At 42.2% G+C, this 27,255-nt stretch overlaps 1 protein-coding gene across 1 annotated transcript in view; it reads right to left on the reverse strand.

The window, feature by feature from the left end:
- Positions 1-4,087: 4,087 nt before the first annotated feature.
- Positions 4,088-27,255, reverse strand: part of Fam228b (family with sequence similarity 228 member B) — a 74,772-nt gene continuing 51,604 nt past the window's right edge. The window contains exons 5-9 of the mRNA XM_012949949.2: positions 21,863-21,950; positions 21,613-21,769; positions 12,931-13,035; positions 11,344-11,488; positions 4,088-4,136 (exon numbers count right to left, since the gene is read on the reverse strand). Of these exons, the coding sequence (XP_012805403.2) occupies positions 4,104-4,136; positions 11,344-11,488; positions 12,931-13,035; positions 21,613-21,769; positions 21,863-21,950 (528 nt within the window). The 3' untranslated portion in view covers positions 4,088-4,103. The remainder of the gene's footprint in view (positions 4,137-11,343; positions 11,489-12,930; positions 13,036-21,612; positions 21,770-21,862; positions 21,951-27,255) is intronic.

Here is a 27,255-nt window from a genome sequence, read left to right on the forward strand (position 1 = left end):
CCCTTCATGCTGGTTCTGGCGCCTCGTGGCCCCGTTTCTGTACGTCCCACAGGCCTCCCCTGCTCACGTCTGCGGAACACTCAGGAGAGGGCGGCCCTGGGGAGGCCTCAGCCCCTGGGCGGGAACGCTCGGCTGCGGCAGGGGTCCTGGTGGGGTGCGCGAGGCGAGGCCGCGTGACTCTAACGTTGCACATCTGTCTTCCCACCCCCCAGCCCTGCCACCCGGGCCAGTGGGTGGGGATGTTCGCTGCCCTCTGTTGAAACTTTTATGTTAATAGTCCTTTAGGTGAAAGATAAGATTATAAATACAAATTTAGTATTTAACATCACAACTCAATAATAAATAAATGCATTTGCCAGCAGAAAGAAAGAATGAATGGGCGTCCCAGGGGATCATGCCTCTGCAAATGAACTCTAGACGCACGCACGCATGATTTCCTACATCTGTCTTTATATGCGTACTGGGGACTCGAACCCAGGCCAACATAGGTCTGCAGGATTTGTAAACAAGCAACTTTAACCACTGAGATATCTCCCCAGCCCTGACAATTACAATTTTATCTTTTTTTGTTTGTTTGTATTTTGAGGTAGGATCTCACTGTAGCCCAGGCTGTCCTGGAATTCTCTATATAGTCTCAGGGTGGCCTCAAACTCACAGTGGTCCTCCTACCTCTGCCTCCTGAGTGCTGGGATTAAAGGTGTGTACCACCATGCCCAGCTGACAATAACATATCTTTAAAACGCTGATAAATATTACATATTATTTTGATTATATACAACATAACACCACAGTACACATACTACAGCCATAGTTGTCAGACACACCTTTTTCCCTTTTCTTACAGGTTCTCCCTAAGTAGCCTAGGTTGGCCTGGAACTTGGGGATCTCCTGCATGAGCTTCCAGAGTGCTGGGATTACAGGCATGCACCACACCAGAGCGGAAGATCTAACATAACACAGACCAGAGAAAATGTGAAGCATTTAGGATTGCTGTTTGTGCTTGGGGAGAGGAAAAGGAAAGGAGTTCATGCTACTATCTAGAGTGGGGATCTATAATTATGATATTGTATCTGGTATTTGTTTCAAAATCCTCCAGATCCAGTAGAGGTTGAAAAAAGGTGGGTGTGGAAATAGATGAAACAAGACTATCCACCAGGTTTCCTTTACTGAAATTGGATAATGGATAGATAAGAATTCCTTATCCAATTATCTTTGTGTATTCTTTTCTGAAATTCCCCATGTCTAAAATGTTTAATCTAGTTTTCACCTGGAACTATATGTAGATGGAGGTAAGAAAATAAGAGACTGAATAACTATCTTTAAAGTAGATGATGAATATGGAATGAATGCATACCATAGATATCTTTAAGCACTAAAATATAAATCTCAGGTGCTAAAGTGGCAGTTAAGGCATAAAGAGTATGAATAGAGCTGGGCATGGTGGCACATGCCTTTAATCCCAGCACTTAGGAGGCAGAAGTAGGTAGATTGCTGTGAGTTCAAGGTCAGCCTGAGAGTACATAGTGAATTCCAGGTCAGCCTGGGCTAGAGCATGACCCTACCTTGGAAAAAAAAATCCTAATCAGCATTTTGAATAAACCCTGTTCTGTCTTGCCTTTACACTCATAAATTGATCTTGTAGGTGGGTTGGTTGCGAAATTATAACTCCAGTTGAATTAACAATGATGTTAGGTTTATGTTGTTTGGTGAAAGCTAGGGCAGTGACTAGGACAGACAGGACTCTAGGCAATTATATTTATTGTGGGGGGAACAAAATAGAATGAACTCAGATTCTCCTAAGTCCTTTAAAATGTTCTAATAGTGTCCCCTTGGAAAACAAAATTCTGCTCAACTATGCTGTATATCCTACCATATCTATGACCAGGACTCAAACTCAACATGAGCCCATGTCTAAAATAAATATCAGGGCTGGGAAGATTGCTTAGTGGTTAAAGATGCTTACTTGCAAAGCCTGTTGGCCCCAGTTCAATTCCCCAGCATCCACATAAAGCCAGAAGCATTCATCTGGCATTAATTTGCAATGGCAAGAAACATTTGGCACACCTCCCCACACACACATTCTAATAAATAAGATTTAAAATAAAATGAAAATCAGTAAGTAATCATACTTGAAATTTTTTTCTTTTTTTAATATTTTATTTCTTTATTTATTTAACAGAGAGAGAGAGAGGAAGAGGCAGAGAGAGAATGAGCATACCAGGGCCTCCAGCCACTGCAAACGAACTCCAGACACATGTGCCCCCTGTGCATCTGGCTTACGTGGGTCCTGGGGAATTGAACCAGGGTCCTTAGGCTTCACAGGCAAATGCCTTAACCGCTAAACCATTTCCCCAGCCCTAATTTTCTTTTTTTTTTTTTGGACATATATACATTTATACCTAATATATATATTCAATCAACATGAACTTTTATGGGCAGACAACTTTTAAAATGGCTGGGCATGGTGGTACACACCTTTAATCCCAGCACTTGGGAGGTAGAGGTAAGAGGATTGCTGTGAGTTCGAGGCCACCCTGAGACTACATAGTAAATTCCAGGTCAGCCTGAGCTAGAGTGAGACCTTATATCGAAAAGAAAAACAAAACTCTAAAATGAAGAATGAATATAGGATTTCATTTTGCCAACTGTAGAAGACTCTTAGAACATCATACTACACCAATGATCTTAAGACAACATGGAGTGGAAGCTGAGGCCAAGGCAATATATTTCACAGATAATTTACAAAGTCATTGACCTTGTTATTCTTAAAATGATCTGCTTTAACTACAGTACATAATTCCAGGTGTGGTGGCACACACCTTTAATCCCAGCACTCGGGAGGTAGAAGTAGGGGGATTGCCATGAGTTTAAGGCCACCCTGAGACTACAAACATGAATTCTAGGTCAGCCTGGACTAGAGCGAGACCCTATCTCAAAAAGCCAAAAATAAATAATAAATAAAATAATTACACGACATAAGATCTTTTATACGTGACTCTATTTATTTCTTCAATTATGAACGTTAATGTATGAACAAATGCATGTTGGTCCCATTCCCCTTGTGTTGACTGACCTCTTTGTCCCCTCTCCCTCACCCTGTTCCACTGAGGGACCTGTTCAGTAGAGTTAATGGCATTCACTATGGGTATTCAGTCTCTGGGGGTAGGGCCTATGCCTCCTACCTACTTTGTGGCCTCCTCTTCCACAATGTTCCCTAAGCCTTGGCAGGTGTGTTATAAGTCTACTTTGGTGTTGAGCTCTCTGCAACCTCTGCATTTCTGCTTTGATGAGTTTTGAGTGTCCTCAGTGTCTGCCGCCATCCCCCTGGAGCAGGTAGTTAGGTTAGCAGTGAGAGTAGCACTTATGTTTAAACAGCCTCTTCCTCTGTGATGTCTCCTGGGCCCTGGAAGATGTGCTAAAGGTGGTTCCTCTCCTGCAAGGCAGTTGGCTATTTTTTCTTGTACAATGGATCTTGGTTCTCCTGGTATTCAGCTGCCATGTGAGCTTGATCACCCAGTATCTCTCACTGCCTGGGACTTGAGTGAGATGAGCTTCTGGTCCATCCTGCGGGCTGCAGTGGCTGGTGGAGCCTATACCATGGGAAGGGAGATCCATACTAGTCAAAATTTTTAATTTTCTAAGGACACTTGGAAGCTGGAAGTAGAAGCAGATGACAATATCCCCAACAACTCCAGAGGCTGAGACAAGAAAGTTCTATCAACCAACCAACCAACAAAAAAGACCCTACCAAGAGAGGGAGAAAAAGAATCATGGATAAAATACAGGAAGATATGTGGGTCTGAATATTTTAAGTGTGCCTACCCAAAAAGAACATTACTTAGGCACAAACTAAATGAATTGAGACAGGCATTCAGTAAGATCGCTATTATTTTTATTGAGTCTTTTAGTAATATCTCTTTTAACCTCTGAGGAAAATACATTTGTAGTAACTGTCAACTCATGGTATTGCTATTTCTTAATTATCACAGACAGTAAACTACAAATCAGGACAGAACAGTTTTGAAGGTCCTCCTTGGCCTTGTCCTGAAGGATTCCTGCCAGCAGGTGATTTCCTCTGAGGCACCTTTCTTTCGTGCCCCGGTTCATGAGGACGCGTGCTCCTTGATTGCTAGAACCTTTTGAAAGTGATGAGAAAGAATAATTGAGTGTGTCATGGGGATAAAAGGGTTGCAGGATCAGAAAAGAGTTCTTTGTCTAAATTGAGCTGATCCCCAGAAGCCAAAGCTGACTCATCAGGTACAGAACTCAGCCCTCTTTTGACACTCACTCCCAGATAATCTCATGACTATGAACAGCACTGATACAAGCGTGACTCCAATACAAAAGTCTACTCCAGTCTCTTCCCTCACCTCCAGAGTACATCCTCCTGCCTACTTCCACACCTCCTCTGGGAGGTTAAGAACTAAATGTTGCTGAATGTAATGGAATGTTACCAAAATGTACCTGATTTTAGTCTTATCTCTTAGACCATCGACTGTGAAGGACTTTTTATTTCCTGCAAACATTTGTGGGTGTTTTATGGGCTCCTTCCACATCACCACTAGAGGGAAAGGAGAGAGGGAATCCAAGACTCCCTCTCCTAGTCTTGAAGTAGCTTCAACAGGGTACTTACTCAGCTCTTGTTGCAAAAACTAAGGGTGTGGCTGGGCACAGTGGCACACACCTTTCATACCAGCTCTAGCAGGCAGAGGTAGGAGGATCACTGTGAGTTTAAGGCCAGCCTGAGACTACAGAGTGAATTCCAGGTCAGCCTGGGCTACAGTGAGACTCTAACTCAAAAAACAAACATCAACAACAAAGAACTAGGTGCCTAGAATGGCCTATTGCAGCAGACAAGGGTGAGAAAACGAATCTGGGTTGTGTTGCCCTTGATCCTGCCTGGAAAAGCAAGGGGATCTCTAGAAGGAAGCAATGGAACTTGTTAGAGGTTTAGGACCAGAGATAGTAATAGCAACCAGTTAGAAAGGAAGTCATGGTGAGACCTCCCCATAGTGTAGAAATTTTCTATGCAAATGACCTCATGGTGCCTATTTGGGAAACAAAAGGTTTTTGTTGTTGTTGCTGTTTTGTTTTGTTTTTCGAGGTAGGGTCTCAGTCTAGCTCAGGGTGACCTGTATTCACTGTGTAGTCTCAGGGTGCCCTCGAACTCATGGTGATCCTACTACCTCTGCCTCCCAAGTACTGGGATTAAAGGTATATGCCACCATGCCTGACTAAAAGTTGTTTTTTTATTATCATTTTATTTATTGAAAGAGAGAAAGAAGCAGGTAGATAGGGAGAGAATGGGCATGCCAGGGCCTCCAGCCACTGTAAACAAACTCCAATTGCATGTGCCACCTTACACATCTATTGTTGGGGAATTGAGCCCAGGTCATTAGGCTTTGTAGGCAAGTGCCTTAACAGCTGAGCCATTGTTCCAGGCCCAGAAAAAAATTATTTATTTAATAATCATATCCTACAAATACTCATTGTGTTCCATTATGGTGACAGGCATCTTTAATTTAGCCCCAAACAGTATTATTTCTTGCTTTTATACTTCTTTCCGAAGTTGTTCCTGATTTCTACTTCAATTTCTCTCCCCATGAACTAAACCATAATCAACCTAGACAACCCCCTTCCAAGAGATACTTTAGGAGAAAATCTGGAGAGTCCAGTCAACTGTGACTTCTTGCTTTCATTTACTTCTTACATCAAAAATTCATACCCTCTTGCTGGGTGTGGTGGCACACATCTTTAACCCTAGCACTTGGGAGGCAGAGGTAGGATTGCTGTGAGTTCAAGACCAGCCTGGGACTACAGGATGAGTTTCAGGTCAGCCTTGTCTAGAATGAGACCCTACCTCAGGAAAACAAAATGAATATACTTTCATCTCACTCATGTCCAATGGCTATCAAGGAATCAAATGATAATGAGTGCTTGTGAAGGTGTGAGTGAAGAGGAGCCCTCTCCAGTGCTGGTGGGAATATAAGCTTGTACAGCCATTGTGTTTCAAAATCTGTGTGGAGGTTCCTAAGACAACTAAAATTATATTTACTATGTGATCCAAGTATACTACTCCTTGGCATATACCCTAAGGACTACTCATTACTCTAAAGATACTTGCTCATCTATGTTTATTGCTGCTTTATTCATAATAGCTAGAAAATGGAACCAGCGTAGATGCACATTAACTGATAAGTGAATAATGAAGATTACACAATGCAGTTTTTATTCAGCTGTAAAGAACAATACAATTATGAAATTTGCAAGGAAATGGGTAGATCTGAAAAAGATTATACTAAGTGAGGTAACCCAGGCCCAGAAAGTTAAACACCAAATGTTTTCTCTCATATGTGGATCTTAGCTACAAATGTTTAGATTTTTATGTGCACTGGAGTAAAAGTCAGTAGTAGAGGCCAGGAAGCTAGAAAGGAGCCATGAGGGAGGAAGGAGAGGGGTTATAGTAGACATATAAGTAGAGGGGCAGAATACTGGGGGTAAATGGTCTAAGTGGGGTCAGGAGAGGGGATAGAGGAAAAGATGGGATGGGAGGAGGGTTAATCAAAATTAAAGATGTTGGCTGGGCATGGTGGCTCACACCTTTAACCCCAGAACTCAGGAGGCAGAGGTAGGAGGATCACTGTGAGTTTGAGGCCACCTTGGGACCACAGAGTGAATTCCAGGTCAGCCTGGGCTAGAGAAAGACTCTGTCTTGGAAAACAAACAAACAAAAGCCTATGGCTTGAGAGGTCATAAGCTCTAGGGAAGAAACTACTACTACTGTGGTCTGGCTAAATGGATATATTATGACTACCAAACTACCTTCTAAATGCTCCTGTTTATGCCCACATATTAATACTACTTTCACCTTTGGTTAGAGAAACTTCTCTTTTTAGATGGTGGTGACCACTGGGTGACTTAAAACTTACCAAAATACTGAGTGTTCAGCACTAAGTGAGACATCTTTATCTCACTGTCCAAAGCTCATGAGCCATTGCAGAAGAGGTGGCAGAGAAAATGCAGGAGCCAAAGGAAGTGTGGAGTGTATACAATACTGTCTTCCAGACACAAATGGTCATGGCCTCACAGTAGCTAATGCTACCTACATAAGAACTGCATAATAGGAGAGGAAAAAATGACACCAAAACAAAAGAGAGGGCTTGGGAGATGGCTCAGTGGCTAAAGATACTTCTTTGCGAAGGCTGACAGTCCAGGTTAAATTCCCCAGTACTCATGTAAAGCCAGATACACAAAGTGGCACATGCATCTGGAGTTCCTTTGCAGTGGCAAGAGGTCTTGCTGTGCCTATTTATTATTTGCTCTTCCTTCCTTCCCTCCTTCCTTTCTTCCTTCCTTCCTCCCTACCACCTCCCCCCCCCCTCTCTCTGTGCTTACAAATAAAGAAAATACTTTTATAAAAAAAGAAGAGAGCCGGGCGTGGTGGCACATGCCTTTAATCCCAGCACTCGGGAGGCAGAGGTAGGAGGATCGCCGTGAGTTCAAGGCCACCCTGAGACTACAGAGTTAATTCCAGGTCAGCCTGGACCAGAGTGAGACCCTACCTCGAAAAACCAAAAAAAAAAAAAAAAAAAGAAGAGAGAATAGGTGGAAAGAAGAGATTCAGGGAAGGGGGATTCAGGAGGGGGAAAGGGAGGATGATCGGAGGGAACTATGATCATGGTATATATTATCTATATGTATGGAAGCTGTCAATAAAATGTTTTGTTCTGGGCTGGAGAGATGGCTTAGCGGTTAAGCACTTGCCTGTGAAGCCTAAGGACCCCGGTTCGAGGCTCGGTTCCCCAGGACCCACATTAGCCAGATGCACAAGGGGGCGCAAGCATCTAGAGTTTGTTTGCAGAGGCTGGAAGCCCTGGCGCACCCATTCCCTCTCTTTGCCTCTGTCTTTCTGTGTCTGTCGCTCTCAAATAAATAAATTAAAAAAAATATTAAAAAAAAATGTTTTGTTCTTTTGAGCCGGGCGTGGTGACACATGTCTTTAATTCCAGCACTTGGGAGGCAGAGGCAGGAGGATTGCCATGAGTTTGAGGCCACCCTGAGAATAAAGAGTTAATTCCAGGTCAGCCTGAGCTAGAGTGAGACCCTACCTTGAAAAACCAAAAAAAAAAAAAAAAAAGTTTTGTTCTTTTGTAGTCTCACAGTGGTCTTGAACTCATGGAGATCCTTTTACCTCTGCCTCCTGAGTGCTGGGATTAAAGGCATGTGCCACCAACCCAGCTAATGCACCACCACACCTGGCTAATAAGAAATTCACGAAAAAAAAAAAAATAGAACAGAGTTGGGGAAACGGATTAGTGGTTAAGGCATTTGCCTGCGAAGCCTAAGGACCCTGGTTCAATTCCCCAAGGGACCCACGTAAGCCAGATGCAAAAGGGGGTACATGTGTCTGGAGTTTGTTTGCAGTGGCTGCAGGCCCTAATGTGCCTATTCTCTCTCTCTACCTCTTCCTCTCTCTCAAATAAATAAAATAAATAAATAAAATATTTTTTAAAAGACAGAACAATAAAAAATTGAAAACAGGGCTGGAGAGATAGCTTAGCAGTTAAATCACTTACCTGCAAAGCCTAATGACCAGAGTTCAAGTACCCACTTAAAGCCAGATGCACAAAGTGGCACATGCATCTGGAATTTATTTTCAGCATCTGGAGGCCCTAGCATGCCCATCTTCTCTATCTCTCTCTGCTTACAAATAAAAAAATTTTAAATTTTAAAAAGAATTGAAAATAGAGAAGATCAACAACAAAAAGAAGTTAGTCAGTCTGGTGTGATGGCACACACCTTTAATCCCAGCAATCAGGAGGCAGAGGCAGGAGGATCACCTTAAGTTTAAGGCCAGCCTCGGACTATAGAGTGAGGGCCAGGTCAGCTTGAGCTAGAGTGAGACTCTGCCTCAAAAAAAAAAAAAAAAAGCCAAGCATGGTGGTACATGCCTTTGATCCCAGCACTCAGGAGGCAGAGGTAGGAGGATCACCATGAGTTCAAGGCCACCCTGAGACTACAGAGTGAATTCCAGGTCAGCCTGGGCTACAGTGAGACCCTACTTTGAAAAACCAAAAAAAGAAAAATCCTGGGGATAGGCCTTGTAACTTTATAGACCAGCCCAACTTGTCAGTGCTAGCTAGCCTACTCTCCTTCCTCCCTGCTAAAGTGACAAGATGTGATGTTCTGTCTGTATGTTAATGCCATGCTTTCTCACCATGATGATACTTTCCCTTGAAACTGTAAACTGAAATAAACTTTCCCTCCATAAAAAATACTGAATCCACTGTCAGCTTGGTCACTGCTTAGTTCCCCATGGCCACCAGGCTCAGCTACTATGCTCTTTTAGGTTCTGGCCGCCTCACTGCTCCCTGCTTCTGCTTTGACAAAACTAGCTGCACAGTAGTCGTGGTTTCTTAGAATATTATTTTCAGGCCAGGGATGTAACTCAGCCTGTACAGTGCTACCTAGCATGTATGAATCCCTGGGTTTGATTGCCAGCACCACATAAACCAGACATGGTGGCACACAAAACCTTTGAATGGCTTCCTTTTATATAGTATTTTTTCCAACTCCTTTTCATGGTTTCTGATCATATCAGTGGTACCCACCTACCCTTCACTGTCCTGTTGTGATTTTTTTTTCTTTTGGTTTTTCAAGGTAGGGTCTTGCTCTAGCCCAGGCTAACCTGGAATTGACTACGTAGTTTCAGGGTAGCCTCAAACTCACAGCGATCCTCCTACCTCGGCTTCCCAAGTACTGGGATTAAAGGTGTGCCCCACCACCTGGCCTCTTATGCTTTTTTTTCCCCACATTCTTTCCACGCTGTAGCCTTACTGGCTTCTCTTGCTTTTTCACAGAGATAATAGCATCATTCCACCTCAACTGCCACATACACCAATCCATCTGCCTAGAAACTTTCCTCAGATCTCTCCATGTTTCAGCCTCTGATCCTCAGGCCACTGCACAGTGCCATCTCTTCTGAGAAGCCTTTTCTGATTTCTCTACTTCAAATATTGTACTCTTATCCTTCATCCCACCTTGCTACCCCCCTTACCTGTTTGATTTTCCTCACTGCACTCCTCATGCTACTATGCTCTGCTTGGAAACTGTCTGCTTTCCCTATCAATCTGTAAGCTCCAGAAGATTAGAGGTTTATCTGTTTTCTTCACCATTATGTCCCAAGCCCCTCAAATGCTATCTGGATCAGAGTAGCCACTTGTTAAAATTTTAAGAAATAAAGCTAACAATCACATGGGAGGATGCTAAAACATGGCAAGAAGAGGAGCTAAAACACAGTGGTAAAACATTTTTTTAAATTTTTTTGTTTATTTTTACTTATTTATTTGAGTGGCAGACAGAGAGAAAGAGGCAGATAGAGAGAGGGAAAATGGGCGCGCCAGGGCTTCCAGCCACTGCAAACAAACTCTAGATGCTTGCGACCCCTTGTGCATCTGGCTAATGTGGGTCCTGGGGAATCGAGCCTCGAACTGGGGTCCTTAGGCTTCACAGGCAAGTGCTTAACTGCTAAGCCATCTCTCCAGCCCAGTGGTAAAACTTTTGATAGGGGCTAGAGAGATGGCTCGGGAATTAAAGGCACTTGCTTGCAAAACCTGAGACCCAAGTTCAATTCACCAGCATCCACATAAAGGCAGATGCACAAAGTGTTCTAAGTTCATTTACAGTGGCTAGATTTCTTGCTATGCCCAATCTCTCACTATCCTCCCCCCCCATGCAAATAAATAAATAAATAAACTTTTCAAAAGTTTTATTAAGCTGGGCATGCCTTTAATCCCCACATTTGGAAGGCTGAAGTAGAAGGACTGCCATGAGTTCAAGACCATAAACAAACTGAAGTAGAAAGAAGTAATGTCTAGACCTGGAATCACAGGCTGGGTACTGGGTGAGGCCCATCAAATGAGCACCACGCTGAACCTTAGGAAGAGAAGTCTACACTTAAATTTTTGTACATTTTGCATTTTGGGACTTTTACTTTACTTAAATTTTATTATTTTAATTTAGTATTGGTCCTTTTGAAACCTTTCTACCTATCTTAACCTTGCTGGTTCCTGGCTTGGCTACAGGTAAATGATAGGGAAGGGTAGTGGCTCAGGAGCCAGAGAAGTCCTAGGCCATGTAGCCTACCACTGGGCACCTCTGCTGTACCAAGTTGCCAGAGACAACTCTCTTCATTGTCTCCAAACAAAGGAACCTGCCTTTCAGTATCTTCTACTCTGCTCTACCCTGGAAGGTGGCCAACTGCTTCCAAGAAGGTCCCAGCTGCCCAGATTTTGGTGTCAGCAATTGCTGCCCTGTGTATCACACAACTGTCCCAGCTCTCACCACATCCTGGTCTTCACTGTTTTCTACCCCCTGGCTGAGGTTCAAGGAAGAAAGGAGGCCTTCAGAGTGGGTCTCTCTGGGTTCTGCATTCTTTTCCTCCTGGTAACAGACAGCTTCTTTGTCCAGAAAGGACAGACTTTTGTTTCTGTAGAGAAGAACCAGATGGAATCCTCTTAAGTCTTAACTCATTTTAGCACCTAATATTTTTATTTAAATTTGAAGTTGATGAGATCTATATGAATTAGTGTGTTTTTATGAAAAAGTCAAAGAGTTTGCTCTAGCATTATTTTTCTCAGCACTCCCTTTGCTGTGTTATCAACAACTAGTGAAAGGCCTTCCTCTTTCACAGAGTTGCCTATTTGCTGTCCCTGGGAAGGTTCTCCAAATCCTCAGCACAGTAATGCTTATATCAAGTTGACATTTATCTGATCTACAATGCCAGACTAGAGCTAAACAGGCCACCCCTCCCATAGCTGGATCAACCATAAACTAGAGTTTAGGTTTTTAAGAAAATATGTTATTTATTTGAGAGAGAAAGAGAGAGAACAGGTTTGTCACGGCCTCTATCCAAGCTGACCTGGAATTCACTCTGTAGTCTCAGGCTACCCCCAAATTCATGGCAATCCTCCTACTTCAGCTTCCTGAGTTCTGGGATTAAAGGTGTGCCCCACCACACCTGGCTCAGAACCATTCATATGTGTGTGTATGTGTGTGTAGGTGTGTGTTCATGTGAGTGTAGCCTATACCACAGTGTGCAGGGGTACCATGGCCTGCAGGTTAGAGGACAACTTTTGGGTGTCAAACCTCAGCTTCCACCTCATTTAGGCAGAGTCTCTCATTCACCACTTGATTCACCAGGCTAGTTGGTCTATGAGCTTATGGGAGATTCTCCTTTCTGTACGTCCCTATTAGCTACAGGCAGACTAGATTACATGCCCTTTACAGTGTAAGGCTTTTATATGGGTTCTGGTGATCTGAACTTAGGTATTAATACTTATGTGGCAAGAGCTTTATCCACTGAGCAATCTACCCAGTCCCTCTAGAACATTGCTTTGCTTTGCTTTTTCTTTTCTTTGTTTTTAAGGTAGGGTTTTGCTCTAGCCCAGACTGACCTGTAATTCACTATGTATTCTCAGGGTAGCCTCAAACTCACAGTGATCCTCCTAATTCTGCCTCCCAAGTGCTGGGATTAAAGGTGTACAAAACCACACCTTGCCCCTCTAGAACATGTATATCAGCCCACAAACCTCATGCTTAGTCACAGACATTCCCAGTCCCATCCCAACCCTAGGCCACAACTATTTATCTTCTGTTTCTATAAAAATATTTGCACCAGACATAATCTTACCTCAACCTCCGGAGTGCTGGGACTAAAGGCATATGCCACCATGCCTGGCTCAGTATTTCTTTTCATTGCCAAATAATAGTGTTGTATGATTATACCATACTTTGCCTACCTATGAAAAGTTGTTACCTCATCCCAAGAAACTGGCACTGAGTCCAGCAAGTTAAAAGGCTCGCAGGGAATAGCAGTTCAGCCCAGCACTTAGATGAAAGGAGAGCAAAGCTATGACATCACAGGCTTACTTGTAAATAGCTGTCTTCTCTTCCTCTTGGGATTCCAGATGAGGGATTCTAGCCAAAGTTTGCAATTCAAAACTACTGTCATTAAAATTCGTCTTCACCTTTAACCTTCAACAAGACAGCATGTGTTAGGATGCTTTAAAACAATATGAGTTGGCATTTTCACATGAATTAATAGGCACTGACTACTGAATATATAGTCCAAAACACCATTACTCCTCTTCATTCTCAGGTAAGACTGGTTTAAGAGTTTTTAAAACCCTGATAGAGATCAATTTGCTATTCAATGAGAATGAAGAATTATACACAAAAAGTTTAAAACTCTCCCTTATCCACTGGGAGATTATACTCAAATGTTTTAAAGAAGCCATAGAGCCAGGCATGGTAGCACATGCCTATAATCTTAATGAGATGACAAATGCCACAAAATTCAAGGCCAGCATGACCTACAAGAGAAATGATTCTTAAAGTATTTTTTAAAGTGGTGAAAATTGTGTAATTTACAAGCATAAATCTAAAGTACCCTTTTTAATAGAAAGAATCAAATACTCAGTTTCCTCTGATATAAGGTGCCAGACCTGCCATTCTTACACCACTGCAAAAACTTACTAGAAAGGTAGCTTTTGCCCTGAGTAAAGGATCCTTTTAGCTGGTATAGGATATAGAATATAGTACAGCAGTTGACAAAACATTTAAAGAAAGAAAGGATCCAATCAGCAAATAAGAAGGCAGTAAGAACCTATCAAGAATGAACAAGTATATTACAGAGTAAAAGAAAAAATAATAAATTAAATTTTTTGATATTCAACACAGTGAAAACTGAATTAGCAAACCGGAATATGTATTTAAGGAAATTATTAAGGAGATAGGAATATAAAGGACATAGTAAAACATATTAAAGGATTAAACAAAGGGCTGGAGATATGGCTTAGCAGTTAAGGCACTTGCCTTCAAAGCCAAAAGATTCAGGTTTGATTCCCTAGGACCCATGTAAGCCAGATGCATAAGGAGGCACATGTGTCTGGAATTCACTTGCAGCATTTAAAGGCCCTGTCATGCCCATTCTCTCCCTCCTTCTCTCTCAAATAAAATAAAATAAAAAAGGTTAAACATGCAATTATTCTGAGCCCAGCAGCAGAATGGAATTAATGAGGGGAAACAGCAATATTTGAAATAATTCTTACTATATTTTTAGTGAACTGATAAAAAATATATAGTACAGGAAGAACAACAAACCAGTGGGCCAAGTGAAAAGAAAGACTAAGAGAAATTCATAAAGGCAGATGCAAAGAAAAGCAAAAAGTCAGAATGGAGGGCTAAAGAGATTGCCAGTGGTTACAGACGCTTGCTTGCAAAGCCTGCTAAGCTGGGTTCAATTCCCCAGAACCCACTTAAAGTCAGATGCACAAAGTGATGAGTGCATGCATCTGCCGTTAAGTTTCCAGTAGCAAAAGGCCACAGCATACCCATGTGCTCTCTCTCTCTTGAAAATAAGTGAATAAAAAAAAAATTTTTTTTTGAGGCATGGTCCAGCTCTAGTCTAGGCTTAACTTGAATTCATTATATAGTCTCAGGGTAGCCTTGAACTCATGGTGATCCTCCTACCTCTAGTGCTAGGATTAAAGGCATGTGTCACCATGCCCAACTTGTAAAAATATTTTTTTAAAAAATCAGAATGAAGGCTGGAGAGACGGCTTAACCATTAAGGCACTTGCCTATGAAGCCTAAGGACTTGTGTAAGCCAGACACACCGTGATGCAAGCATGCAAGGTTGCACATGTGCACAGGGGGTGCACGTGTCTGGAGTTGGGTTGCAGTGGCTGGAGACCCTGGCACCAACTCTCTCACACACAAACATACTCTCTCTCTCTGGCACCAAAAAAAAAGGCCAGTCTGTTGGGCTTGCCTCAAAAAAAAAAAAAAAAAATCAAAATGAGATAACTTAGCATTTAAGGCATTTACCTTCAAAGCTTAAGGACCCAGGTTCAATTCCCAAGTACCCATGTAAGCCATATGCACAAGGTGGTACATGTGTATGGAGCTTATTTGCAGTGGCTAGAGGCACTGGCATGCCCATTCCCTCTTTCTCACTCTCAAAATAAATAAATAAATAAAATATTTTTTGAAGAATCATAATGGGGCTAAGTGGTTAAGGTGCTTGCCTTCAAAGCCAAAGGACCCAGGTATACCCAGATACACAAGGTGTCACATGCATCTTGAGTTCGTTTGCAGCTGATAGAGGCACTGGTGTACCCATTCTTTCTGTCTCTCTGCCTCTTTCTTTCTGTCAAATAAATAAATAAATTTTTAAATATCAGAATGAAGCCAGGCATAGTGGTACACACCTTTAATCCCAGTACTTGGGAAGCAGAGGTAGAAGGATCACTTTGAGTTCAAGGCCACTCTGAGATACCTAGTGAATTCCAACTCATCTTGGGCTAGAGTAAGACCCTACCTTCAACAACAAAAAAAAGAGTTGGCACACCAGTTAAGGTCCTTGCTTGCAAATCATGACAGCCTAGGTTCAATTCCCCAGTACCCACTTAAATCCAGGTACACAAACTGGTGCATGCATCTGGAATTCATTTGCAGTGGCAAGAGGCCCTGGCGTGCCCATTTTCTCTCTCTCTCCCTCTTTGCAAATAAATAAATGATTTTTTTGTTTTTTTTGAGGTAGGGTCTCATTCTAGCCCAGGTGGACCTGGAACTCACTCTGCAGTCCCAGGCTAGCCTCAAACTCACAGTAATCCTCCTACTTCTGCTTCCCAAGTGCTGGGATGAAAGGCATTTGCCACCATGCAAGCTTAAATATATATCTTTTAATTGCATTTTAGGGCTGGAGAGATGGCTCAGCTGTTAACGTACTTGCCTACAAATCCTAATGACCTGGGTTCAATCCCCCAGTACCCACACAAAGCCAGATGTGCAAAGTCGCACATGTGTCTGAAGTTCGTTTGCAGTGGCTAGAAGACCTGGCATACTCATTCTCTGTGTGTGTGTCTCTCTTCTCTCTCTCTCTGCTTGCAAATAAAATAAAAACAACTGCATTTTAAAGCTAAAACTTGTGGAATAAGTTTCCAGCAGTGTGATATAAGATGGGAGAAAGGGGTCTGAAGAGATGGCTTAGCAGTTAAAGCACTTGCCTGAAAAGCCAAAGGACCCAAATTTGATTCCCCAGTACCTCTTCCTGAGACAGCCCCTAGCCCTAACCAACCAGCTATCCCTCTGGTTCACCTGAGCCAGAAGACAGCCCACCACTAGAAGGTTATAAATACATTTCCAAGGGGAGGGCATGCTCTCTGAGTTGCCTAACCACTTGGGAACTTCCATCTGTGGGTGATTTTTTCCCTGAGCTGGGTCTGGGCTGGCTCAACCCAGACCCAGGCACAGCCAGAAAAGCCCCCTAGCTCTTACTGTCCACATGGGCTCCTTTACCCCATCCAACTCCCCACATGTCAAGAGTTCCTTGATCTTCCTTTTCTCTTTTCTTTCCATGGTTCTCCCAGGTCCTCCACATGGGATCTCTAGTCCCATGGGTATCTTTACTTTCTGTAATTCTCTCAATAAATAATAATTATCCTTCTCAGCCTTTTAATTTATTTATTTATTATTTATTTGAGAGCAACAGACAGAGAGGCAGATAGAGAGAGAGAGAGAATGGGCATTCCAGGGCCTCCAGCTACTAAAGACAAACTCCAGATGCATGTGCCCCCTTGTGCATCTGGTTAACATGGGTCCTGGGGAATTGAGCCTTGAACCAGGGTCCTTAGGCTTCACAGGCAAGTGCTTAACTGCTAACCATCTCTCCAGCCCCTTCTCAGCCTTTAAAAAATATATTTTGCTTATTTATTTATGGGAGAGAAAGAGAAAGGCAGGCAGAGAGAGAGAATGGGCGTGCCAGGACTTCCAGCCACTTCAAAGGAACTTCAGATGCATGTGCCTCCATATGCATCTGGCTTGCGTGGGTCCTGAGAATCAAATGTGGGTTCTTTGGCTTTGCAGGCAAGTGACTTAATTGCTAAGCCATCTCTCCAGCCCTCAGTCTTTTAAAAATTTTTATTTATTTATTTGAGAGAGAAAGAGGGACAGAGAAAGAGAATGGATGTGCCAGGACCTCCTGCCACTGTAAACGAACTCCAGACACATGTGCCAACTTGTGCATCTGGCTTAGGTGGGTCCTGGAGAATTGAACCTGAGTCCTTTGACTTTGCAGACAAGGGCCTTAACTATTGACCCATCTCCGCAGCCTCATTCTATTTTTAAAAAAATATTTTATTGCTGCTCTGTTCACAATAGCTAGGAAATGGAACCAGCCTAGATGTCCCTCAACTAATAAGTGGATAATGAAAATGTGGCACATTTATACAATGGAGTTCTACTCAGCAGTAAAGAAAAATGAAGTTATGAAATTTGCAGGAAAATAGATGGATCTGGAAAGGATTATACTAAATGAGGTAACCCAGGCCCACAAAGCCAAGCATAGCATGTTTTCTCTCATATGTGGATCCTAGCTATAGATGATTGGACTTCTGTGAGTAGGAAGAAAACTCAGTAGCAAAAGCCAGTAAGCTAGAAAAGAGATCTAAAGGGAAGAGAAAAGAAGGGAGGGGGTACTTAATAGTGTGGTATTATATATATGTAAGTAAAAGAATAGATTAATGGGGGTGAAAAGGCCCAAGTGAAGTCAGGGGAAGAGATTGAGTAAAGGAAAGATGGAGAGAGGGCTAATCAAAATCTAAGAGGAGGGCTGGAGAGATGGCTTAGCGGTTAAGCGCTTGCCTGTGAAGCCTAAGGACCCTGGTTCGAGGCTCGGTTCCCCAGGTCCCACGTTAGCCAGATGCACAAGGGGGCGCACGCGTCTGGAGTTCGTTTGCAGAGGCTAGAAGCCCTGGCGCGCCCATTCTCTCTCTCTCCCTCTATCTGTCTTTCTCTCTGTGTGTCTGTCTCTCTCAAATAAATAAAAAAATTTTAAAAAAAAATCTAAGAGGATATAAATAAATCATGTGGAATCTTACTTTTTTGGACAATGGAACACTCAGAAGCCATAGATTGTTTCTAAGAAATTTTCAGTGCCAGGGATGGGATACCTTCCAGTGAGTTGTTGTTCAGAGAGGTCCCTGATGCCCCCAAAACATTACAGGCCATTTCTGAGGACCTTGGCTTCCCACCAAGAATAGATGGTAAGACCCTATTGCTGAAGATTCCACATACTTGGGCTGCAAGGCCACTGAAAAATCCTGTTGGAGCTGAGCTAATAACCTCTAGAATAGCTCACAGAAAGCTGGAAGAAGCCATTCTACATGCAGTTCAATGGGAGAAAGAGAAATCACCAGTGAAGATATTCAACAGTGGACACTGCAAGCCTTATATTTTGCCAGCCAGGCCAAATGAGCCAAGGGGTGCAATACTGGCACGTTTGTCATAGTGGAAACCAACTGCCCTCTAATTGGACTAGAGGCCCACTCCATAGGAGAGAATATATCCCTGATACAGAAAAACTAAAGTGGGTAATCGTGAGCCCTAGTGGTGTAATGTCTGCTGCCGTCTGGCTAAATGTATATAATATGCTCATCAAACTGCCCAGTAAGCACTTCTCTTAATGTTCATACCTACTTTCACTTTTGGTAGAGAACCTTCTCTTTTCAGATGGCAGTGACCTTGGGATGACTCAGAAGGCATCATGGTGCTGGGAAGAAGTGACAGGAGTGCTCAGCACTGTAATATCTCTATTACACCTCCCAAGGCTCAGGGTCCATTGCAGAAGAAATGGCAGAAAGAATGTAAGAGCCAAAGTAAGGGTAAGAGTCCTTACAACGTGCTCCTCCAGACAGAAAATGGCCTAGATATCCATGACCTCACAGTGCCTGACAAGATCATGACATCAAAATAAAAGACTGATTGAGAGGAGGAAGGGATATGATGGAAAGTGGGGAGAGAAAGGGCATTACCATGGGATATTGTTTACAATCATGGAAGTTGTGAAGAAGAAGAAGAAGAAGAAGAAGAAATAAGAAGAAATAAAAGATAAAATATTTTATTGCTGCTCTATTCACAGTATCTAGGAAATGGAACCAGCCTAGATATCCCTTAATTGATGAGTGGACAATGAAGATATGGTACATTTATACAATGGAGCTCTCTTCAGTTGTAAAGACAACTGAAATTTGCAGGGAAATGGATGTACCTGGAAAAGATTATACTCAGTGAGGTAACCCAGGCCCAGAAAGCTAAGCACTGTATGTTCTCTCTCATGTGGATTCTAGCTACAAATGCTTGGACTTGTATGTGAGTTGGAAAAAAAAACTTGGTAGCAGAGTCCAGTAAGCTAGAGAAAGGGGCTATAAAGGAGGGAGGAGAGGAAAGAACTTGAGGAGATGATAATGTATCTATGTAAGTAGAAGAAAAGATTACTGGGGATGGAAATGCCTAAGTGAGATCAGGGGAGGATATTAAGTAAAGGAAGGGTGGGAGAAGGGTTAATCAAAATCTAAAAGTGTATGAATAAACTGTATGGTAACCTACTTTTTGGACAATGTTGCATCCAGAAGCCATACATTGTTATTAAAAAATTTCAGTGCCAGGGATAGGATATCTTCCAGTGAGTTGTTGGCCCCTACAGGCCATTGCCAACTCTCTTGATTTCCCACCATGAATAGATGGTAAGACCCTATTGCTGAAGACTCCACGTGCTTGGGCTGCAAAGTTACTGAGAAATCTTGCTGGAGTTGAGTTGAAAACCTCCTCTGTGTAGAGCAGCTGACACAAATATGGAAAAAAAAATCCTATACTACATGCATCTCACTGGGAAAGACAAGTAATCAGTGGAGATAAACAACCATGGACACTGCTATCCTTATGTTTGGACAGCCAGGCCCAATGAGCCAACCGGGGCAATAGTGGCATGTCTGTTAAGGGAGAAACGAATTGCTATTTAATTGGACTGGAAGCTCACTCCACAGGAGGGGATACATGCCTGATACTGAAAACCTATGACATGGGAAGTCAATACTTTAGGGATGTAATACCTGCTGGTATCTGGCTAAATGCATGTATTAGGCTCACCAAACTGCCTGGAAAGCACTTCTCTTAATGTTCATACCCATATGTTAATGATACTCTCACTTTTGGTTAAAAAAGCTTCTTTTTTCAGATGGAAGTAACTACTGGGATGACTCAAAAGTACTATAGTGCTGAAAAAAAGTGACAGAGGCGAGCTCAGCACTGAAACTTCTCTATCACACCTTCCAAAGCTCAGGGTCCATTGCAAAAGAGGAAAGAATGTAAGAGCCACAGGAAGGGTAGAACTCATTGCAATGCACTCTACCAGACACAAAATGGCCTGGATATCCATGATCTCATAGTGTCTGACACTACCTATACAAGACCATCATAATAGGAGGAAAAGATCATGATATCAAAATAAAAAGAGAGACTGATTGAGATGGGGAGGGGATATGATGGAGAGTAAGGTTTCATAGGGGAAAGTGGGGGATGGAGGGAATTATGATAGAATATTGTCCAGAATTATAGAAGTTGTCAATTAAAAAATTTCTTAAGAAAAAGGCAGAGAGGGCTGGAGAGATGGCTTAACAGTTAAGGAGCTTGACTGCAAAGCCTAAAGACCCATGTTTGGCTCTCCAGGTCCCACATAAGTCAGATGCATAAGGTGACACAAATGCACAAGGTCAACCAAGTGCAAAGGGGACACAAGTGTCTGGAGTTTGATTCCCTTGGCTGGATGCCCTGGCACGCTAATTGTTTCTCTCTGTCTTTCTTTTACTCTCTCATAAATAAATAAACAAATACTTTTTTAAGAAAAAAGCAGAGAGTGATCTGGGTGAGGTGGTACACATCTTTAATCCCAGCACTTGGGAGGCAGATGTAGGAGGATCACTGAGAGTTCAAGGCCACCCTGAGACTACATAGTAAATTTCAGGTCAGCCTGAGCTAGAGTGAGACCCTACCTCAGAAAACAAAACAAACAAACAAAAAAAAGCAGAGAGCTGGGAGTGGTGGTACATGTCTTTAATCCCAGCACCCAAGAGGCAGAGGTAAGAGGACTACACTGAGTTCAATGCCACCCCGAGACTACACAGTGAATTTCAGCTCAGCTTGAGCTAGAGCAAAAGCCTATCTTGAAAAAAAAAAAAAAACAGAGAGAATGGGATATATGAAATATTTGAAGTGATGATGGAAAATAATTTCCCCAAAAATAATGAAGTATGTAAAGCCACAAATAAAAAAGTATCAGAAAACTCTAAGATAGGAAACCATAAAAAAATGTAGACATATCACTGTCTACCTAATGATAACCAAAGACAATCTTGACCATGCCCAAGAAAAAGAAATATGACAGAAACAAAAATGAGGATTACAAAACAGGCATACTGGCATATGTCTTTAATTAATCCCAGCCCTTGGGAAGCAGAGGTAGGAGGATCACCGTGACTTCAAGGCCATCCTGAGACTACATAGTGAATTCTAGGTCAGCCTGGGCTATAGCAAGACACTACCTGAAAAAACAAAAAATAAATAAAGAAGGATTAAATGTAGATCTGCTAGAAATTATACAATTTAATGTTTTAAATTACTGTTATCTAACTAAGAAACATATATATATGTCTGTCTCATGAAAGAATTTTCAAAGTCTAAGAAGTTCATAATTCCTATGATGTCAACTATTACCTGCTCCTTTTACAAAATTCACTTTCTATGTATCTGGTAGGCACCTTAAGCCACTCATTTGGAGTTATAAAGTGCCTTGAATTAGAAATACTTGGAAATCTGGTATGTAGTTGGGCCTTCTCAATCTCTTTAAATTCCTTCATTGAATATATTTTTCCTGAAAGAAAATCAGTAGTCTAAATTAGCATCCTTAAAAGTAACTTCAATTGCTCTTGGGATAGAAAATGCATAAGAATTAGGAATGAAGTACCAGTCTCACACTGAAGAAGAGTTCTTTTTTCATCATACTTGTCATATTGTGCTTTTTTCAAAGGGTCACGAAATGGTGGCATGATGACCTATAAGAGAAACATTTCTCTGAGGACTGGATTGCAGCTCTGAGTAGTAAACATTCTAACTATAAGATCCCATATGTTCTTCATGCCAGAAGAGTGAAGAATACAGTATCTAAAACTTATATGCCCATTATACATAAGATCTTACAAAGAGATGGAGGAATTCTGATACTTCTCTGACCCTCTAGCCAAGAGGCAAAGTTAACTTGCACTTATTTCAGAGTTTGGGTTTGGTCTTCAAAATTTTTTTCATTACTATTATATGTCCCTAACTTTAAAAATTCCTTTCCCTTGAATAAACAGAACAACCATATTCATATATTTACCTTAATCTTAACGTTCATAGTCAACAACATAAATAATGGTATATAAAACTTAACTAAAATGCTATTCATAGATCACCTGTGAACCAAACCAGGGTATCAGACCACTAAATTTCTTCTTTGGGGGGGGAGTTTGAGGCAGAGTCTCACTCTAACCCAGGCTGACCTGGCACTCCACTCACTCTGTAGTACAAGACTGGCCTCAAACTCACAGTAATCCTGCTAACTTTGCCTCCTGAAAGCTAGGATTAAAGGTGTGTACCCTTCTTTTAATGGCCAATGTTATCAATATCAGAATGGCAGTTCTACAAATGAAAAGAGCATTTGGAAGCAGTCATAGTTTTAGCCTGCTCCATGAAATTCTACTATAAGCTGAAAAGGACACATGCTCTTACTATAATCAGAGTTGTTTTCTCGGATAACTATTATATACAACATGTCTATTAAAGAGTTAATTGGCAGGCTAGAGAGATGGCTTAGAGGTTAAAGTACTTGCCTGCAAAGCCTAAGGATCCATATTCAACTTCCCAGATCCCACAAAAGCCAGACACACAAGGTGACACATGTGCAAGGCTGCACATAAGCACAAGGGCATGCATGCTTCTAGAATTTGATTGCAGCAGCTGGAGGCCCTAGTGCACCAACTTTCTCTCTCTCATAAAGATGTGTGCAATGCAACCATGCCTAGCAAAACAAACACACACACACACACACAAAAAAAAAAAAAAAAACCCTAAATAAGTCGAGCATGGTGGGGTACATCTTTAATCCCAGCACTTGGGAAGCAGAGATGGGAGGATTGCCTTGAGTTTGAGGTCACCCTGAGACTACCCAGTGAAATCCAGGTCAGTCTGGGCTAGATTGAGACCCTACCTTGAAACCCCACCCCACCCCAAAGAAAAACCTGAATGAAAATGTTGTAACCTAGTGGCTCTCTCAATATAGTTTAAAACATATTATTGTGCATGCATCAGAAGCACATACATAAAAACAGAGAAGAGTCATATGGTTTATATACATGTAAACACTCAAACTTGTCATTCTATACATTTTTTCTGGTTTTTCAAGGTCATACATACTTTTGTACTTTTTTTTAGAAAGGACTTTTATTTTATTTAATTTATCCATTTGAGAAAGACAGAGGGAAAGGCAGGTAGAGAAAGAGAGAGTGTGGACACAACAGAGCCTCCAGACACATGTACCACTTTGTGCATCTGGCTTACATGGGTTCTGGGGAATCGAACCTGAGTCCTTGGGCTTTGCAGGCAAGCACCTTAAGCACTAAATCATTTCCTCAACCCATACTTTTGTATTTTTGAGACAGGGTCTCATGTAGCCCAGACTGGCCTCAAACTTACTATATACCTCAGGATGGCCTTCAAATTCTGATTCTCCCATCTCTACCCCCCCAATGTATTGATTGCAGGCATGTGAACTACAATGCCTGCAATCAATATGTTATATACTATATATATAATTATATAATATATAATTAATATATTAACATATATTAATACTATATATATATTTTTTAAAAGAACAAATAGCTGGGCCTAGTGGCATACATCTTTAATCCCAACACTCCAGAGGCTGAGGTAGGAGGATGGTCATGAGTTAAAGGCCAGCCTGAAACTACTTAGTGAATTCCAAGTCATCCTGGGCTAGAGCAAGACCCTAACTCAAAAAAAAATTTTTTAAGTAAAAAATAAAATAAGTGTGCTTAACATATCTTTTGTGAAAATAACTATATTTTCCAAAACAAAAATGGAGCTGGGCATGGTGGCACACACCATTAATCCCAGAACTCAGAAGACAGAGGTAGGTGGATTGCCTGAGTTCAAGGCCACTCTGAGACTACATACTGAGTTTCAGGTCAGCCTGGGCTAGAGTGAAACCCTACCTCGGAAAAAAAAAAAAGTGGAAGTGGAAAGATTTAACATTGCCTTATATCTTTGTAAATTTCTTTAGTGTCTTGTTTAATAAAGGACAGCTAGGCCAGGCATAGTGGTATATGCCTTTAGTCCCTATACTCCAGAGACTGAGTTAAGTGGATTGCCATGAGTTCCAGATAAGCCTGGATTGCAGTGAGAGCTTACCTCAGAAAAATAAATATGGCTGGAGAGATATCTCAGTGGTTAAGGCACTTGCCTGCAAAGCCAAAGGACCCAGGTTAAATTCCCCAATGCCCATGTAAAACCAGATGCACAAGGTGGTGCATGTGACTGGCGTTCACTCACAATGGCTAAAGGCCCTGGAGCACCCATTCTCTATTTGCCTCTTTCTCTCTCTCAAATAAATGAATATTAAATAAATATTTTAGATAAAATAAATATTTTAGACAGCTAGATTCCCATATCAGCTTCTATATGCAGTATGTTGAAATTTTTTGTTTTAGTTAAAGCTTATAAAGAAAATCCAAGCTGAGCGTGGTGGCACACACCTTTAATCCTAGCACCCAGAAAGCAGAGGTAGGAGGATTGCCATGAGTTTGAGGCTACCCTGAGACTCCATAGTGAATTCCAGGTCAGCCTGGGCTAGAGTGAGACCCTACCTTGAAAAACCAAAAAAAAGAAAAAAGAAAATCCATATAGATATGTGTTTGGAAAAGACAGGAGCATTTGAATAACCTTTTCAGATCACTGTGAATACTCTTATTTGATACTTTATCCAGTTAGCAAGTGATAGTTTCTTATCCCAGCACTTTGGACCCAAAGATAGAAGGATTACTGTAAGTTCAAGGTCACCCCCACGACTGCATAGTGAATTCCATGTCAGCCTGAGCTATAGTGAGACACTACCTCAAAAAACCAAAACAGACTTCTGGTTAAGGTGGTGGAGAAGTAGCCACACCAAAGCATCATGGGGGAGACAAAGGCAGAAAAACGTACAAAACACTCTTCTGAAAAGTGAAGGTATATAAGGAATTGACCTCAACAGAGAAGCAGGAGAGACCCATACCCTCTAGCAACAAAACAACTAGCCAGAATCAGCAACCGCCACAGCTCTGGCAGTTCACTAGAAAGAGATAGGCACCCAGCCCTGCCTGAGGCAGCATGAAGAGAACCCAGGTGAAGGGATTCTCCAATCAAACCAGCCTCACAGAGTTAAAAAAAACCTGAAGGAGAAGACAGCAAGGACTAGCTGAGCAGCTCCAGAAGAACTTCGGGCATTATCTACAGCCTCCCCTCCTGAACTGCCAGCATCAAGGACCAATGAAGAGCTCAGGATACCAAGGGACTGAAGCCGTCCTCACACACAGCATCCAGAACAGCTGATCTAAAGAGATCCATTGATCAAAGCAGCCCAAGTACAAAAAAGAGAAAACCAACTTCCAGGTAAGATGATGGCATAGCAGCCATGCCAAGGCAGCCTGGGGAAAGAAATAAGAAGAAAAACAGCAAAATACACTCTTTACTGAAAAGTGAAGGTGAATAAGGCATTATTAACCACAGCAGAGAAGCAAGAGAGCCTCAGATCTTCCAGAAAGCAGGAAACCAGACAGAATTCCAACAAGGCACTGGTGGCCCTGATCTGCGCACCCACCCAGCCTGGTGCAGAGCTGCAGGAGCAGAAGCCAGGTGAAAAGAGTTTGCACTCACACAAGCCTCCTCTCAAACTCAAAACACCCAAAGGGGTAGACAACAACAGCTACTCAAGGAGAACACAAATGGCACCAGCTGAGCAGCTCTGGTACAACCCCAGACATCCTGCACAACCTCTCATCCCCCAACCACCAGTGCCATAAACCACCAGAGAGAACTCATCCAACTCCCCCCACACACATGGCACCCAGCACAGCTGATCAGAACACAAAATCCAGTGACACAAGCAGCCTAGCCAGTCCACAGCACAACAGAGAACAACCAAGGTGGGCACTCAGCATTGGTGAGATTGGAAGCCATACCAAAAGGTAACAGGGCCTACTTACACAAAGCCAGGTACATAAGCCTGCACTGGAAGTGCTAATCTCACCTTCCATGTCAGGGCAGGTTATGTGTTAGATTTGATTGATAAATTCTTCATTGGCTTTACCATTCTCAAATAAGGTATATTTTCATGGTGACTATACCTGCCTTTTGTTTGTTTCTTTTGAGGCAGAGTCTCACACTAGCCCAGGCTAACCTAGAATTCACTATGGGGGTCTCAGGGTGGCCTTGAACTCATGATGATCTTCCTACCTCTGCTTCCTGAGTGCTGGGACTAAAGGTGTGTGCTACCACGCCCTATTGCCTTTGACATTCCCTGATTTATAGAGCCTTTGTCTTTTTCTTCTGTCATTATTGGGGTCAGGCTCTCACTCTGCCCCAGGCTGACCTGGAACCCATTTCAGACCAGAAATCTCAGCCTCCCAGTTGATAGAATTAAGGGTGTGGGGCATGCCCAAGAATTAAGTCCAAATGGATCAAAGACCTTAATATCAGACCCAAAACTCTGAAACTGCTAGAGGAAAACGTAGGGAAAGCCTTCAGCATTGGTATAGGCAATGACTTTCTGAATATAATACCAGCTGTTCAGGAAATAAAACCACTAATCAACCACTGGGACCTCATGAAATTACAAAGCTTTTGTACAGCAAAATACACTGTGAATAGAGGAAAGAGACAACCTACAGAATGGGAGAAAATCTTTGCCAGCTATACATCTCACAGAGACTAATATCTAGGATATACAAAGACCTCACAACACTAAATAATGGGGCTAGAGGGATGGCTTAGTGGTTAAGGCATTTGCCTGTAAAGCCAAAGGACCCAGGTTTGATTCTCCAGGACCCACATAAGTCAGATGCACACATCTAGAGTTCATTTGCAGTGGCTGGAGGCCCTGGCACACCCATTCTCTCTCCCTTTCTCTCTTTACCTATTTATCCTCTCTCAAATAAATAAATATACAGCCAGGCATGGACACACATGCCTTTAATCCCAGCACTTTGGAGGCAGAGGTAGAAGGATCACTGAGAGTTCGAGACCAGCCTAAGACTACATAGT

Source organism: Jaculus jaculus, chromosome 5, assembly GCF_020740685.1.
Source record: "Jaculus jaculus isolate mJacJac1 chromosome 5, mJacJac1.mat.Y.cur, whole genome shotgun sequence".
Lineage (NCBI taxonomy): Eukaryota > Metazoa > Chordata > Mammalia > Rodentia > Dipodidae > Jaculus > Jaculus jaculus.